Below are 18853 nucleotides of genomic sequence, written 5' to 3' on the forward strand. Positions count from 1 at the left end.
TTTAGTAATTATCCTAGATCCATTAGCTCTGCCTACACCCAAGACATCACAAGGACAATTCTCACATCCACCATTCATAACAACCCTTGAGCCCTGTCCAGGAAGGAACTTAATAAATCAGGAGAGCTGACAGCAGAATTGAGAAAGACAGTGACTTTCTCAAGGAGCAGGGAGCAGTTTGGGAATGCTCAGGGGGAGCGTAAGGGACCACATTGTGTGAGATGTCTGGAAATGTAGAGGATGTCTAAGATAATCAAAGAACTAGACAGAGTTTCTTCTCTTTCTTCACTGTGGAAGATGCCAGGTCACAGACCGGAGCTGTTTTTTTGGAGAATGGCAATGCTGGACTGCTCCTTTGGGACATTGTTTTGTGCACGTATCCTTATGTTTTGTGTCATGTGTTGTGAGTGTCAGGCAGACAGTGGTGAATGTTGTAAGTGCTAGAAATTAAAAAATGGCAGTAATGTAGGATTACTGCTTTGTCTGGTCTGTTGGTGCATGGGTAGTTCTGGGAGGTATAAAAAATGTGATGCAAGAGGAAACAGTTCAAGCACTCTTAAAATTGCTACAGTATGTGGTTACGTCAGCTACAAAGCTAGAGTGTCTTGTAGATTGAGGTGACTACTGTGCACTATCCATACTATGGTATACTGTATCTGTATCACTGTTGCATAAGCAGTACTGTAAGTCATTACGTTAGTGAGAGCATTAATTTGTGCACTATAATGAAGTGATTTAATACATTGAAAATCTAGAAAGAAGAACTCAGAATGGAAATTATCAAGAGAAAACACCTTTGTGCCATTGGTATGGTAGAGACTGGACTAACTTTTTCTACCTGGTGACAGTTCACAGCCAGCAATCTCTATACATCAAATTGTGACAGCCTGAGCTGTCACTACAGAATTCCATTTGTAGAGATTGATGGCAACCTGATGTAACATGGTTCTTCATTGTTCAAATCTATGGACATCACTTGCCGTCTTTCTGAGGGGTCCTGCTGATGTGACAACAATCTAGAAGAACACATCCTGCACGTCCGGCATGTCCTGCTCACGTAACAGTGACTTCCTTGCAAAATGATAATGTGACATCTATGCCATTGGCACCCTACTTGCCAGATTTGATTCCCATTGAATATCCATGGAGTGGGCTGGGGTGATTTGTGGGATGCAGGGCTCAGAGACCAGTGAACAGGTACATTCTTGTCCAGGTTCTATGAGAGGAATGGGATCGAATCCCACAAGATATCATCTGCAAACTGGTGTATCATGGATGTACAATTTTTATTGCTTCCACCACCGATACACACACACTGCTAGCTTGTGCATTTCACAGTTGACCATCTGCCGATTGACCTTGTTGTTGACAAGTGTGAATAAGCATTATGGATTTACCTATGTCATATATGTTTAATAAAATATTAGTGTGGCTACTATAAAAAAAAGCAATTTTCATTTGTAAGGGATGTGTCTTTTAATGCTTAGTATACATATTTGAGTTGAAGTTTGATTTGTCAAACTGTGGTTAAAAAGTTAAGTCAGTTATTGTATCTCTGCATGACGAATGCTTCAACTTTATCGTCACAGTTTTCTAAAATAAATGTGGAGACAAACTTTCTTCTTTAGGTGGCAATTCACAAACATTTTCATTAGTCTTCCCAGAGGTCAGTCTCTGTAATAAAAACAAAATACTGGACAGCTGTTGCAAATTGTAACACATATACCTCTATAAAGCGGTTTGCAGTACCTTCTGTAAATGTCAGTGCTCATGGAGGGATCATTTTCTTTAGTTTGCTTGTTGCTATAGGCTGTAGAGATTCATAAATTGTATTCATAATAATCTTAATGTTCTTTGTTTAATAAAATGCATATACTGTAGCTGTAAGATTTTGAATATGAAATACAAAGTGAGAAACTGTTGTTTATGGAAAAAGTCACTTCTGGTACTGAAGAGTAAACAGTCATTTGAAGATTCCTGAATGGGAATATGGTGTCTCAGAAGAGTTTATACTCTAGTTTTCAAAGTCTATTTGGGATTTCATGATTTAGATGTTTAGACTGTTTTCTTTCAGTTTAGTATGATATACTGTACAGTATTTATCTGACATACTTGTTTTATTTGACAAAGGTTTTTTTTTTCTTTTCACAAATGAACACTTAAGAGTTTACAGGAGAGTTTAAGGGTTAAGTGTGGTTGAATTATTCTGGTAAAATGATTGTAAAAGTGAATATTCATTATTTAAATTCCTGTATTTGTATGTTTCAGGTAAAAGTCCATCCCAAGAGTTCACAGCTGTAATCCAGGCTGTAACCCCTCTTCAGTCACAGTCACAGCCTATTGTCAAACTGATCATTGCTGTTGCCAAATCCAAATACTGCGCTCAGGTAAGGTGGTACAGTATATGATGGCATAATTGGTAAATATGCGTGAAAATAAAGATCGCTGTACCAGACACTGGATGAACACCTTCAGCAACACAGCGATTTATTTTCATTGGAATTAAGCTTATTTAATTTTTATAGGGATTTTGGCATGAAGCATGGACAGATTTCACGTCATTGCATTCCATTTCCATCAAAACGTGTGGACATGGAGGAATCATGCAAAGTTCACTCTGCCCAACACAGTAATTGAATATGGTACAATATGGTATGCCTTGAAAAAATACTTTGGAACTCCACAAGTCCTAAACAAAGGTTTACAATTTCAGGAAGATAGACTGTGAATGAATGAAATGAAGATTAAAAAATGGGACAGCATATAAATTAGTACAAGGTGGGTGGCAAAAGCTTAAAGAGCACAAAACAGATACAGTATATCCCATCAGCAAAAAAATCTAAGTCAGGAAAGTTGTGACCCACAACATTAAACAAATTACTTTTTAAAAATGTTACTGTATAAACAGTATATATAATAGGCAAGAAAAAGCACTAAAAATAAGTTACAGTTGAAAGAAAGAGAGTACAATGAACTGAAAACACAAGCTAAAAAAGAAATGTAAAAATATAAATGAAATGTATTAAATTAATATTTCACTTACTGTAGGTGTTTACCAAGAAAGGAACAGACACCTTGCCTCAAGCTGAGGAAAAATAGAATTCCATATTAATAGTGTATGTGCTGTATTAAAATGTATTGCCACTACTAAAAGCTCCATAACCTTATGGTGTACTACCAATTATACTCAAGGAAAGAGATGCTATTCAAAGGCCACTAACAAAACTCTTTCAGCAGTCTGTCAAGACACATGTTATACTCACTGACTGAAGAATTGCTAATGTACTGTAGTACTCATCCATATAAAATATGACAAAACCAAGAAATTCTATACCACTTAGTCTTACTAATACATGCCAGTTTATGGAAACCTTGCATATATTAAGAAGTTAGTTCTTTATGCGTTCTAATAAAGGCAATTAGAACTATATTAGATTCTAAGAGATAGTGAGCCGGAATTTATTAAAGATAAGAAAGATTTAGGTGTTTATGTAAAGGCTGAAACATATACTGTACTTCAGTATATATAGTACAAATGTAGTACAGCATAATAATGTATGTACTGTTAAAGGCATATTCAGGAATGTAAATCAATTATAGTTATGTTACAATTGCACAATGCTCTACGTACAATGGTGTTCTGGAATCAGTCCAGAAAAGAGCAACCAAATACAATACTGAGTTGAAATGAATTTCCTACACTGATAGGCTAAAAGGGATGGTTTTGTATATTGAACAGAGAACACTACAATGGGACATCTTACAAATTTTCAAAATCCTCAAAGATATTGATAAAGTCAATCCAGCATGCTTTTTTAAAACCAGCCAGCACAAGTGGAAAACCCATCACAGTGCATTTAAACTGAGAACAGGAGGCAATTCATTACACACTGGGTTGTGGGAGTATGAAACAAGCACTCAGTCATGTTGTTGAAGATGACACCCTGGATTCTTCCAAGAAATGGCTGGATAATATTCTTGTATAAATTAGCTTTTATAAGGCAGACAGATTTAATGTGATGAATTGTCCAACATTTAATGGATCTTTTATGGATGTACTAATTTAATCATTCATTTAACATGTACAGTACTATTCCAATAATGAAAAACATGGTGTCACTCAAGAGCTCGCAACTGACAGAGCTGTTAATTTATGTCAACTGCCCAACTGCCTCAACATGTTGTAACAAGAACAAATTTATAGCCCATCGTCCACATGTCGAGATGAATTACTTATTGAAATATCCTTGTACAGTATTTTCCAAAGTTGCTTTCTTCTTCTACCATACGGCCATTTGTATGCAAGGAACAGCAAATGAAGACAGTAATTAGAAAGTGTCAAGTAATTTCTGAAAAGTTTCTTATGGCTGCTCAGTGAGCTGTATACAGTATTTTTATCTGTACAATGATGAAGATAATAAGCCTCATGCTTCTTCTCCTGTAAGTGAAGAGGCCAATTTCACATGATAGTACTTTAAGATGGGATATACAGTAACCACTGAAAAAAGTTAAATCTAATGATATAGCTAAGTACACTATGTACAATATCCAAATGTGAACCTAAAATGCAATATTTATTTGTAAAGTGTTAAAATAAACTGCAATAACATTTGAAAATTGTTAAAACAATTTTTATTGCACTCCAGCCTAGTTCTATTTATTGAACAATAAATTATTTTTTAAGAAGTCCAACAAAGACAATAAGAAGAAGGAATGAATAATTTGTTTCTCCTTTTCTCATGTATTTTCTTCTGCACTACTTCAAACTGGTTTCAAAATTAGATTTTCTACAACGTCATTCTTGACATATTTGAAACTGCTGGCACCGAAAAGGCTTTTTCATACTAAGTACATATCTACTGTATATTTCATCAGTACTACTATAAGCATAGACTAAAACATTTTGCATTGCAATTGCAGAAGAGTGTGCAAACCTGGGTCACCTCTGTAGATCTTAAAGGGATTATTACAGATCCATGCCTGTCAAAAACTCCCTCATTTACCACGTCTTCCTTATTTTTTCTCCCAGGATATTCACTGGACAGGTTTCTTCAATATTCTAAAGTTGTATTGTCACAAATGTAGTTTTCCTCACCAAGTGTATTACTAGGTGGTATAAGATTGCTGCATAATGAAGAGTGTACCACAATGCATAATGAGCTTGTTACAGTGAAATCACTGCCCCTGGTTTCTCTAGAGCCTTTAAATCTCCAGTATCAGGAGACCACTCTTTTGGCATTCTAAGTTTGACATTTGCTTCTCCATATGAATCTGGTTATTATAGGTGAACCCGAGACAGCATTTCCAGAAGAAAGTTGCTCTGTTACTGCATAGTGCACCGACACAGTGTGGATTGGTACTTTTTAGTTACTTGAACTTCTGCAGACTCTAAAGGAGCTGCATTTGTAATGGTTCATTTTCCCACACTCACTCAGTGCTGCACACTCACTTTCATGTTGCTCCCCCTGTTTTCTGAAGTTCAAGTTCTCTGTCTCAAGGGACTATTTAATTGGCATACCAAGTCTGACATTCATTTTGGCTGTGTGTCTCAGTTGGATGAGATGTGTGCCTGAGTTGGTGGTGGTTTGTATCTGGGGCATGAGATCACTTTGGCTTGTGTTCTTAATAGCTAAAAGAGAATTCAGTTTACAGTTCCACCAATAAAGGCACACAATTAGGAGCTCTTAGTATATTCACCTCATCACATCCTTCTCTTATTTCAAAATCTCATCATTTATACATATGTAGTTGCACCAATTTAGCCACATTTCCAATGCCCATTTTTGTGTATTGCTGGGCTTATGTTGACCTGAATGATATAATGAAAAACAAAAGTATTATTGTTTTAATGTTTCCAATTTTTCATTGAGGGTAATGTTATTTTGCTTCTAGATAATAGTGTTGTGGAACTGTGACAAACCTTTACCTCTCAAGAACAAGTGGCCCTCCACCGCAGTGCCTATCACAGTCATCGAGGGAGAGAAAAAGGTATGAGTTATGGTTCAACTGAGATCCTAGATAAAGCATAAATGTTTTGTTTTAAGGCTGATCAGTTCTGAAACTATAAACTGTTTATCACTTTAACTTTATTACACCTAACCATATTCTGAGAAATGTTGTGGTAACATGCTTTTTGGTAGAAAACCTTAGTACAAACTGCAATACAATGCAAACAATAAGTGTACAAGAAAATGTGAAAAAAGTCAATTTTGATGTGTAGGTACAATTATTTTGTCCATTTGAGTTGGCTTTCTTGGGTATGTTTGAGTTACACATGAAAAATTGGCATTCACACTTGAAGCCTAATTCCCAAAAGGTTCTATAACAACTATCCAAAGATAAGAAAGGCATACTCACAAACCCCCCAAAATACATACGCACAAGTAAAACCCTTGCACAAGGTAAAGGATGTTAATAATAATAATAATAATAATAATAACAATAATAATAATAATAATAATAATAATAATAATAATAATAATAATAATATGGTCTGATCCTTTTCCCTATCCTTTGTACTTTATATTTAGGCATACAGTATGTACAGTAGTTAGCTGTGCTAATTATTCCCATTGCACACTATATTAGGAGTACTCATCTTTGTGAGTTCAAAATTATCTTACAGTTATTACACAGGTTTAAACAGGAGGTTTTCACTCATCTTTTGTAGACTCTTACTATTTCTTTTCAAAATGAGGTTCCTAAAGGGTTATGGTCTAAATCTTCAATTATTTTCGATCTTATAATCAGAGCAATCATAAGAAAGGAGTATGCCTGTTGTTAAAAATATTTTTCACTTTCTTACATTTAAAAGCTTTTATCTTCTGTTTTTGTTACCTTCCATCATGCAATACACAGGCTCCCTTTTAACTCTGAGTTTGTGGTGTCCATGACAACCTGTCTGGAAAAAACATTTTGCATCTGAGAAGGAATGTAGCTGAAGGCATTCTGTAAAAGGCAGTCCACATGTTTGCTTCATCTCAGAAGTCAGACATGGAATACAAATAAAAATAAAATGAATATAGACACTTGGAGCTTATTGTTCTTGGACATTTGGCAATAATAGCAGTCTAGGGAAAATATGACTATTGGTTAGCATTAATTATTCTCTTTGATCTTAGGAACTGGACAATGTATCTTACATTACCCACTCGAATAAATTCTTCATTAGAATTCTACGAGCTAGCTTGAAATATAGAATGCAGTGCATGCCAGCAGCTCTAAATAACTTCATGGCCTGATGTGTACTGGAGAAAAAAGAAACTTTGGACATTTTTGGCTTCATATTCAGCTCTGAGACCACACAGTCCCACCAGTAGTGAAGTGTCCTTTGTATGGTGGCCCAGCAAGGGCACACTCCCTTGGTTCTGCATGCAGTTCCTAGGCAGAGACAACATTTCTCACAGCTTATGTAGTTGAATCTTGCTTCCTTTCCTTTCTATTGAGACATCATAAATATTCATGTCAGACTCACTTTTCTTTTTTTAATTTTGAAACTAACAGCAGCAGTTCTAATTACTTCACAATTTGTCTCAGTGTAAATTCAGCAGCATTATAAAATGTATCACCATAATCACAACCACCTTCTACATTAAAATATCTCTGGGTGTTCAGCTGCTTGCCTTTTGAGTTTAACAAGTCAGCCATTCTTGCCTGTTGCTTTAAACACTATGCCACTTGTAATTTACTGTGGTATAGAAACAGCAACGTGGGTGTTTTGAGTTCATACGGTGCATTAAAGACAATCAGTTTTTGGAAAACCTGCAGTGCAAGGCTTTTGTTAATTTGTTTTTAAATATGTAATTCTAGCAGTTAGAATGCTCAAGTCTGATTTTATTGATCATTTATTTTCTTTTCCTTGTCTTCTGACATAACTAAGGTTTTAAGTTGTTTTTTTTCATAGTGTATTTGCTCAGTGTATTTGTGTTTTTTTTTGCCTGAAATGACAGTACAACTGTGTGGAGGCTGACAATAGAATCAACACTTTGTTATTTAACTATACTTAGTGGTTTTCTTCAAATGTTTTTTGTTATGCATGACATATTAGACCATATGTATAGAAAGATATTTTAAGTGTTTCTGTAGCCAGGAGATTGTGTAGATGAATGCAGACAGATGTCTGTGAAAAAAATCTAAATTTTCTGGCTAAATCCTGGCTAAAACAAAGAAAACACATAACCTCTCAGAAGAGTAAATCAGTTCTCCTTTGTCATTTACAGTTATAGTTCTACTGTACATCTGAATCTGCAAATATGATTTACTGCTTTTTATTTTATTATATACTGTGCACTCTAACTACAGAGAAGAGTCAGAACAGTTTTTTTCCATCTTTATTCTTTCATCAATGATTTATATAACTTTTGCCTGTTATTGTTTGATATTCTGGAGTGATTTTTGCATTGTTTCTAGAAATGAAAAAAAAACTGTCCACTTTACTACAGCAGTGAAAAACAAAAGCAATGTTAATTTAATTAGGCTTTAGCTAGTTTCATAGCTTTACTTGCATTATGTGTAAAAGGGAAGGAAATTTCACCCTACGGTAAAAACCTTTGATTAATATGGGCCTTTATTCTTATAAAGTATCTTTTTTCATTTTATTTGAAAACAAAGAGTGCAGTGAAAACTCTAATCAGCCTAGCTAGAGGTCACTAGAAGCATTCTATTAAAATCCTGGGTATAATATTATTGATTTTTCTCTCTGTTTCCATCCTAAGGCCAGTAACATAATGGAAAAAATACAGCAATCTGGGCTCCCCATCCTTTAGCTTTCATTCTTTTTCATGTGAAGGCTAATTAACTCACCCCATGCCCCACATTATGGATTACTTTTGATGTCAAATAGAATCGTCCCTCATCCAAGATTTTGACAACCTGACGATCAGCCCAAATTTCTCTCTGGTCCTGATTGATTGTTGATTATTTTTTCCACTCAAGCTTTACAGGATTCCAATAAATGCATTTAAAATGTGTTACCCACAGGTTAGAACCTTCGATTCCAAACTCATTAGGTTTCCCAAATGTAAAATCGTTTGAACTAGCACTCAGAAACTTCAGAAATGTCTCATAATGCTTCTTTAAATCTACATGGTGGTGGGCCTAGCCATCCAGATGTGTGTGGATTGATTCCCACAAGTATTACATGAAAGGGTGTACGCTCATTCTTATTCCCAATTACATTTTCCCCCTCCCCACTCACCTTTTCTGTACAGGGTATGTTGGTGCATTAGGGTCAAGTTATACTGTACAGTATATCTTACAGGAGTATAAAGTGTAGTTAAGGAATCAAGGATAATACTGTATATTGCCCCTAAACTGAGTTACATGCATCATTTTTTTGTATAAAGTTGTGTCAGTCTATCCATAGACTTCTCTTCCATTACATACTCACATTTTCTTTTGAGTGCCACATTAAGAGGATGAGGGAGAATATGAGTTTCTCCTCCTGGATTGCATGCCAGTTCATTACAGGGATTGTCCCCAGCAATACTGGTCCTCACTTACTGTATACAGCTGGGTGTAGTAGAGTAAAGTACTTGGCTCAAGGTACAGCAGTAGCTGCTCCACTGGGAGACTTAACTTTCCATGCTACACCATCACATAATATATCTTTATATATTACACCTGCTTGGCATAGCAGTGAGAAATATGATGAAAAATGTAAGATAGGGAAGCAATTCTTCATTAAGAAACTTAAAAGTGAACATTGGCCCTTTTGTTGCAAGGCAAGAAAAGAATGATTTAAAAACGTTATTTAATGTCAATCAACTGCTGTTATAAAGTATCATAAAAACAATACAAACAACACATGGAATGAATGGCTTTTAAATTCCTAATTTAATTGAATCTATACCATAAAGAAATAGTTGTAAAATGCTGTTAAATATAAACAGTAACTAAAGGGCTGAGATCTAGGATCTATACTAAGCTTTTTATTCAAAAAACAAAATCATGAAATGTAAATAAATGTAGTTTTCCCTTTAACTGTTAACATTACCCTGAAAAGTACCTTTAGAGTAAATTTGCCTGCAGAGCTGAAATTTTGATAGAAGATGTACAAACTAGTAACTGTACCTGATTACTGAAGATCTCATAAACTAAGACAGACTTCACCCAATGAGACATCTATGGAAAAAAAGGTTGCTGATGGATAAAGTTATCCATGAAGAGTAGCATATGTCAGCATGCTGTAGGAAGTGCCATCTTTAGAATGATACATTAAATCAAAAGCCCTCTTACATGGTACTTTTAAAACTACCACCTGTTTCACCTCTTTCCTTAATGTTACCATTCAAAAAATAATTATTTCTTTGATATTGTGCTGAAACAATCTTTAAAAAAATAATTTTATTTAAATTTTGCTTTAATCTGTATTTTCATTTTTTGACAGTGGTATACAGGAGAGATGCATTTTGGGCCAGTTGCTTTTACTGATCTACAGTAGATCAAAGATTTAGATACCCGTATGATTGGTTAAAACTGGTTAAATGTGCAGATGATCAAAAACAGAGGGAGTGGCTAACTCTAAAATAGCTTAGATAAAATAGATGAGACAGACACATGGCACATACAATTAAACATCGATAAGAGCAAAGTGATCAATACTACTATTACCACTAATAATGATAATAATCACTTTTATTTATAAAGCACCTTTCCAAACCCAAGGACCTTGTACATTATGAATAAAGAAAAAGACAAGCAAATTAAAATATAGGTAATATAAATGAAGAAAAAGAAAAAAACAAGAGCATACAGGTTTTTTACAAATTGATGTAGACCTTGGTAAAAATGCAAATGAAACCATTTATCATTACTGTGAAACCCTAGTTAATCCAGCTAAGATTTGCTGCCGAACAGTAACATTTCTGTTTTGTTGTACAGTATGTTGTATGTATGTATGTCTCATCTCTGTTCTCTGCTGTACCATAAGAAATTCCACCAACTATTGTTGTGTGGCAATAAAGAATAAAGAATAATCTAATAAACAATAAAATAGGGCCAAAGACTGAACCCCATAGTAGAAACTTAAACTACACATACAGTATCACATGGGTGATTCACAGTTGCAGGAAGCTACACATTAAAGTTTCTTGTTTTTAAGTAGATTCTTCCATGTTCACAGAATGACAATTTGGAGAAGCAATAAAAAAGCAAACAACATGCTTGGGTGAATGTTGTAGCAAATAATACATTTTCATAAATCAATGAAAATTATGGTTAAACTTTACAATGTGCTAGTAACACTGTATTGGCAAGGCATATTGTTACAGTTACATAAGGTGTGATTAAAGATTATTATAAATCTTTCTATTGCCTTTACAAAGCAGCTTGGGCTTCTTTGCAGACAATGCAACAAAGAAGAGCCCCATTAGAGCTTCTAAGATGTCCACAAACCAGGTCATTCCTAAAACATCATAAAACACACTAGGGATATATGGTGTAGATGGTCTCCTGGGTCATTGCCCATCACCCAAAGGACATCCACCAATGATGGACATGCAGGGTGGGTACCAGGATTTAGGATTATAACATCCTGATAACATCCTATGCCAATCACCAACTGTAACGTCGCACCTTAAAATCTAGAACTGAATTAATTTTTATTGGTAACTCATTGGCTCTTCTTCTCTCTCCAGCTGAACTGACAGTGACTTTTTCACCCATGTGACTGCAAGCTGACTTGGTCAGGACTTTTCTCCAGGCCAAGAGAGTTAGTCAGTAAAGAACAACTCTGCCCAAAATGTTCTTTCTGAAACAGAAGAAATGTTGTGCTCACAAACCCTCCGTCATTTTCGCTTGATCAATGAAATAAGAGAGTTGGACTCTTATTTTGTCAGTATCCTGATTATGCTAGTATATTCAGTAAGAAGCTAAAGCCGGGATGAACCGAACCTTTCAGTGAAATTCTAACTTCCTTGTAGAGCTCAACAATGGAAAAAGTTATCTGCAGTTGTGACTTTCACAGTACATAGCAAGGAGCTGCCAAGTCAGACCATGGCCTATCCTAGCTCTTTCTTCTCAGCAGGAAATTTGAACTCCTCAAGGAACATTTGGCCAATGGATCTTTGAGCATAAAACATCTTTATTCATGTTATAATTCTCGAGAGTTGGACTACTGTAACATTCCAAACACGTTTAATAGTTCACGGCAGTAAATGCATATTTACTGTACAGTACATGTAACTGAGAATAAGAATGTGATGATTACCATGTATTTTCACTCTGACTTTGTTAACACTTCTCCTTGTAATTCTGGAGTGAATGATCAGCCTTTCATATCACAGATATGAACGGGTTGCATCACTTTGGTACAGTGTGTTAGACTCTACTAGGTTATTTTCAGAATATGCAGAAGTGTGACTCGATCTGCTGATCTGACTCCCTTTTTATATCTATGTTATGTTAGAAACAGCTGAGGATGATTTTCATTTGGAACTGTGAGGGGGTTAGTGCTGAAAGGAAGATCCATTGGATTAGAATAAAGGGTGTTGAGTAGTGGGATATGCTGTATCATTTCATCATACATCCTTTCATCTCTTTATATACACAAAAGTTTTTTTTTTTCCAGGCATACAGGCTCTTTTTTTCAATTAAATGAAAAACACATAACCAAATATAAACCAAGAAATGTAAATTAAAGTGTTACATTATGCCTCTACGAAAAGAGAAAACTGACAGAATAGCTGACAGAATATAAATAATACATATGTTGTATGAACATTGTACTGTATAAACATCAGTAAAACAGCACTTTGTAGGATGGTTGTCATAAAGCAACCGGATTTCAGATTTCATGGGCTCCCCAGGTGCTTGTTTGTCAGTGACCCTGAGTGTGCCTTTAGTAATGTATTATTTATGTAGGCCAGAAGGGGCTATGATCAGTAGGTCTCATACGAGTCATGCTGTCTTCCAGGCAAACTGACCTGGAGGCAAGCCAAAAGAAAATGGGGACTCCAAGGGAAAATGGTTGTTAGACTTGGGGGAAAAGCAACCGTCTACAGCAAAGAAAGTTGCAACAATAACCAGTGTACACTTGCTAGTCTAAAACTCCTGACACAAAAACTATAAGATATACAGTAACTTGAGAACTATCCTCTCGTTTTTGTCATTATAAAACTGCTCGTGTCAGACAAAGTGTAGAAATTTGACAAGAGATATAAAAAGAGAGTGTCCTTCACAAGTAAAACAGTATTATTTGCTTATCCTGGTCCTGGAATATTTCTTTTGTGTCATCTAGTTTTCATTCCAACTGAACCTTTGTGCAGTAAACAAAAGTTAAACTTTTTGTTTGTATACCACGAGACATTAAAACTCTTCTAAAGTTTTATACTTTGTGTCTGCAGCCAGACATGCAGTAAAACAGGTGATTTGAAACTATCATATCTTAAAACAGTCAACGAGTGAGTTAAATAAACCTTGCATTTACTGTAAATAGCAATTAAATGTGCATACTGTCTAATGTGTTTGTGTTTTTTTAATAACTATTCATTAAACGACAACATAAATATTCTAAGAAACATATTTAGATTAGAACCTGATAAACAGATTTTTAATTAATTCATTACTCAAAATCTTCACATTAATTTTTAAATGAACTTATTTTCTTTCTGTATTTGACTTCATTTGGACTAATGTTCTGTATTCATACAAAACCAAAAGTACCACATCTGTTTTAGGCGTTTGCCTTATGGAACTTTAATTTTAAATGTTTAATATGTTTAATGTGAATTAAATGATTTAGTAATAAAACTGCTTTAATTATCATGTTTTAATGTAGCTAGCAAAAGCCATTCTTGATTAACGGTATGCACAGTATGGTAGCTGAACTAAACAGTATTTGACCCTTTACATTTCTCTTCTACCTTCTTAATGCACCTCAGATGGTCAATGTGTGTGTGTATGTTTGATAATACGTTTTACCTCTCTCTAGTCTTAATTTTAACAAGTAGAGTGGTTCTGTAATGAAAGACTAGTGTAGAATAAGTTAATAAGCTAAACTTTTCCTTTTATCTCAGAGATGATGACACATTCCTTCATTGACAAATTTGTGATTGGTTGTTTGGCTTCTGTTGAACGTAGTGAATGTTTTGATGTGCCCTGGACTTTGAATTGATGCCAATGAAAAAAAAAAAGAAAAACTTGTTAAGAAAGCTAATGATTGTTAAAGAAAGCTAATGATAGACAGCACATTCTATAAGTCACATTCATAATTTATTTTTCTGAACAACTGCAAAACTATTAACACATGTTCCAGATTATGTAGATATTAAACATATTATTAGAAGGCTTTAAGATTCCAATTTAACAATCAGGACATACAATACAGTATTTAAGGTAAGATCACTTTATTAGCCATATACAATTTCTTGCATTAGGAATTTGTCTTTTTCACATAGCCCAGCTTGCTCTCCATGAGACACACAGACAGAGAGAAGCTTAGGGTCAGAGCACAGGGTCAGCCATTGTACAGTGCCCCTGGAGCAGTTGGGGTTAAGGGCCCTGGGGCCCAACAGAGAAGGCTGCAAGATTTGAACCAGCAACCTTCCAGCCACAGGCACAGATCTTTAGCTCCTTATTTTGTTGTAAATACTAGAGTAAATACAAGATTATTAAACAAGTTTTCTCTTATGTTTTGGGGGTTTTATAGGGAAGATGGTAATAATTGCTTTCACTTTAAAACACATTATAACTGGAATAGGTTGCCAAATCACATGAGATCAAAGACCAATTTTTCAGCACTTGAAAAAATCCTAACCAAATAGTTTACAGCGTGACTTGCCAATAAGCACTGTGATTTATGTGATTCTATATTGACTGGTTGTGTACTGTCTGCTGCCACCTAGAAACTCATTCCAATGTGGTGTAATTTGCAGAGAAAAAAACAAATGATTACATTACAAAATCCCATAATTCATTTTGTCTGGCCTGCAGTGATTTGGTGCTGAGAACAAATTACAGTCTGTGCTTTAATTTTCATTCATTTGTTTCTTACCAATTTTGGTACATTATGTGATAAAAAGGTGGGAAGATTCAGAACAAAACCCTCATCTTTACTGTTATCCAGACATTGTATAGAATTATCAGAGCACATCACACTTCATATATGTAGAACTATATGTATGCTGAACATTCAAACTGGCATTTAAGTGGCTTTTAAAAAAGTCATTTGAGAATCTAAGTGGGTATCGGGACAGCATACCCCAAAACTTACTCAAAACTTATCTTTATATGCACATTAGTGTTGATGTTTTTAGCCACTATATAACCTGATCAAGGTTATATCTGGGGGCTGGTTAATAGATACTTAAAGGGATCCTTCTGTCCTATTAATCAGATCAGTAGTATACATGTATTTAATGGTGTGGCATTATAATGTGGTGTGGGAGGTTATGTGTTTTAGTGTAGTGTGCGAATAAAGGTCTTTGAAATTTATAAACATAGAATCCATGGATCTTTTCACAAGAGCAAGGGTGTTTACCTGCTGTCACAGAGCAAGTCCAACATCAGTTAAACGCTGCCTTTTTAAAGTCCCTCTTTCTAGTGCTAGAACTAAACCTTGTTCTAGGACCACCATCCATCCTGCTTGCCTTAGAAGATGTTGAGTGTGGTGTGGCAAACAAGACATACTACACATTTCACCACAGAGGGGGTTGCATTTCAAGTTATTGTTGTTAAATTCCTATGTTGCCTTTCTGACCGAAACAAAATGTAATTTTAACCAATGTATTGATCTGCTATTTTGATACTAAACTGACTTCATTGCCTTCTGCTTTTTTCAGACTATGAAAGGCAGAAAAAAGTATACACCCCAATATTCCCGTCATTTTAGTTTAAGGTGTAGTCAGTTAAAATTTAGTTGAAATAATATATTAATTTAATGCAAAGTGCTTTGTAATTGGAATACTAGCAAGTAAAAAGTAATACCTCTTGCTACATCTTGGCACTTTGGCATATAAAGTATTCTTCTTCTTTGCTGTGAAATCACATTTATACCTTCTCAATTATACATGTGAAAAAAAGACTGTCAGTCTTTCACAAACTTTTCACTGAAGTAATTAATATAGTTCTCTGTACAGCTGTCATTCAACTCCTATTTATTTTAAATAAAGCGGTTGCATTTGATGCATCAAGACACCTCAGAGGACCAAACTAAAAAACTTGTTCTGATTTCATGGCACTCAGAGGCATACCATACAGAGAAGGCTACTCTGTGCTTGCTCAAAGCTAGCGTGTTATTTTTTTTATCTTATAGTGGAATGCATAAAAAGTGGTAGAAGAGATCAAAATGCAATGACATTATGTCCCAGGGGACATAGTTAAAGGAACTCTATCAGAGATGTTAGATAATATGACAGACCAAGCACAGTAAAGAGATCTTGGGAAGAGAAAAATATGTAGACTGCAGGTCCTGTAGTTATGCGTACAGTATATGGTCTTCGAAAAGATGTGAAGAAAATACATAACCTAGCAGCAGCTGGGGCTATTTTCTGAGTGGTATAGGAAATTGAGGCTTGTGGGGCACATTAGCACAGCATCTAGTGCAGTGTGTTAAAGGGGTAATAAAATTTTAAAAATATATAACTACAGGATTGGTTGTTAAAGAAAAAGTAGAGTGTTGTTCCAGTTTATTCTTACACAACTGAATAATGATTAAATGTCACTGCTTATCACAATAAGCTAAGTAATAATTTAATAACCTATGTGTCCTTAATATCTGTCAACAGATGTTTACATCTGTTCAATTAATACTGTACTGTACATAGCTGAACATATTTACATTTAAAAACTATAATAGTGAAGACTAAGCTGATTAACTTTGTCTAGCTTTACGACACAAAAAGTCACAAAAGCATTTTTTTTAATCATATACTGTATACTGTACTTTGTTTTAATGAGCAAATAGAAAATGTTTTACAACAACTTAGAGATATAATAGCAATAGAATCAAATCATTTTTAGAAAAATGTAATTGAATTACATTTTATAAGGGCATGTATTGGTTTTTAAAAAGTTTATGAAAAATTGTATAGTAATCTATTATTCTAATATTTAGTTTGTTTCCTTTAAGATGAGTAAAACTCAACCACATCATCTTAAGTAGCTATATATTAATATTTAATATTCAATCTCTTAAATGATAAAACAAGTGTAGAAATTAGCATCAAACTTGGATTCAGCATTAAGAATACTTATTATGAGAGTATTGAACACAGTCTTTGATAATTTGGGCACATTTTGATAAACAATACAGTTGGTTAGAAAACTACGTGTATATTGGAACAAAACATTTAAACTGTTGAAATAGTTCGGCTTCCTATGTACAATGAGCTCTAAAAACTATTCCAAATCAATCAATTGACTCAATTAGGGGTTCAATAAGTTTAATTGATTAAAAGCTCAGTTGGAATGAGGACACAGGGGTACAGTACTTTGGTAAAAGGACTTGAAAACACTGATCTAAAGAAACATAAAGATGTCTAAAAAGATGAGTGTGTGTTTTATATTTTTATAATTCCCCTAAGCAGACTGTGTGATTTTAGATCAATCCTTGAATCCACAGTATGACTGTAAAATAAGAAAGGTACATTAATTATTAACTTCAGCTAATTATAAATCAATTAAATGATTAAGCTTTTTGTAATAAATGCCTGTAACAGAATGGATTGTGAAGCCCATGGTGAGCACTGTGATGGCCTGTTCTAATTTTGTATTGATCCTATAATCTTTTTCCCTCAAAAATAAATGCTAATAAAATGCATATTTCTGCAGACATTTGAAGAATATTTGATGGCTGTCACGATTGTAGTCCCTCCCCCTTAAGGTCGCTCCGGCTCTTCCTTGTTTGCCTCATTCCCCGCACCTGTTCCTTGTTCTAGCCTCCTTCCAGCCCCCCTTAAAAGCCCGGCGCTGACGTTAATCCGTGCTCTGCATCTGATCTCTGTATCGTGTGAGTCTGGGACCTGGAAGCACCTGGTCCCGTTCAAGTTTTATTCCCTGTTCCCGTTGCCCTCCCGCCAGTTCCGACCTGGTTCCAGTTTTTAATCCTTTGTTTTAGATGGATCACCTGGCCATGGATTTATGCTTGTGTTTTTGGATTTCGCATTGGACTTCTTCTTTGGATTGTTTGCCCCGGACTCACACCCCTGAACACCTGCGCACTTTGGACACGCCCCCCCCATATTAATGCTTGATTCCTGCATGGCTTTTCTCCCCAGTGTTTCCTCACTATCCTGGATTGTGTTGTCCGCATAGGGTCTGGAAAGAACTGTTTCGTTACAATGACGTGTTGACTCTCCCACTCTTCTGGTTGTTTTCTCTTACTTTCTTAATAAGCAATAGGGTTTATGTTGTATAATGATCCTGTTACAGTGATGTCATTCCCCTAAGTTGCAGAGGTATTTGGCCCTCATGTAAAAAGACAAATCTTTTAATGTGGTAGGTTTGACATTCCATTGGACTGTGTTGTTTGTTGGCCTAGAGGCATATCGAAGACAGCTATTTCAATCCAAACTCTAACAGCGTAGTATACAGTGTAACCAGGACATGAATCAAGTAGGAGAGTAATGCCTATTAATTTGCTGAGGATGCTGCAGAGTTAGTGAGAGTGAAACATGGCTCCTAAAATAGAAAGTGCCTGCTACAGTACTGCCACTTCTCTGGGCTGTCAAATACATTTAGGTACCCAGCAATAGAGCAATTGTTTTTTCATAGCTAGTTTGGTATCACCTTACAACTTGTGAGGTTAGATAGTTAAAATATTTTATTCTAACTGTAAAGCCCTAATATATTCAGCCCTAATTTATTTACCTTGATGATGCATGGTGATATGAATACTGAATCAGCTTTCTTACAG

The 18853-nt window shown here is 35.1% G+C and overlaps 1 protein-coding gene across 1 annotated transcript in view; it reads left to right on the plus strand.

Moving 5' to 3' along the window:
* LOC102698389 (exostosin-1-like) overlaps window positions 1-18853 on the plus strand; it is a 396583-nt gene that overhangs the window by 333500 nt on the left and 44230 nt on the right. The window contains exons 7-8 of the mRNA XM_006625674.3: window positions 2269-2387; window positions 5893-5988. Of these exons, the coding sequence (XP_006625737.1) occupies window positions 2269-2387; window positions 5893-5988 (215 nt within the window). The remainder of the gene's footprint in view (window positions 1-2268; window positions 2388-5892; window positions 5989-18853) is intronic.

Source organism: Lepisosteus oculatus, chromosome 2 (genome assembly GCF_040954835.1).
Source record: "Lepisosteus oculatus isolate fLepOcu1 chromosome 2, fLepOcu1.hap2, whole genome shotgun sequence".
Taxonomy (NCBI): domain Eukaryota; kingdom Metazoa; phylum Chordata; class Actinopteri; order Semionotiformes; family Lepisosteidae; genus Lepisosteus; species Lepisosteus oculatus.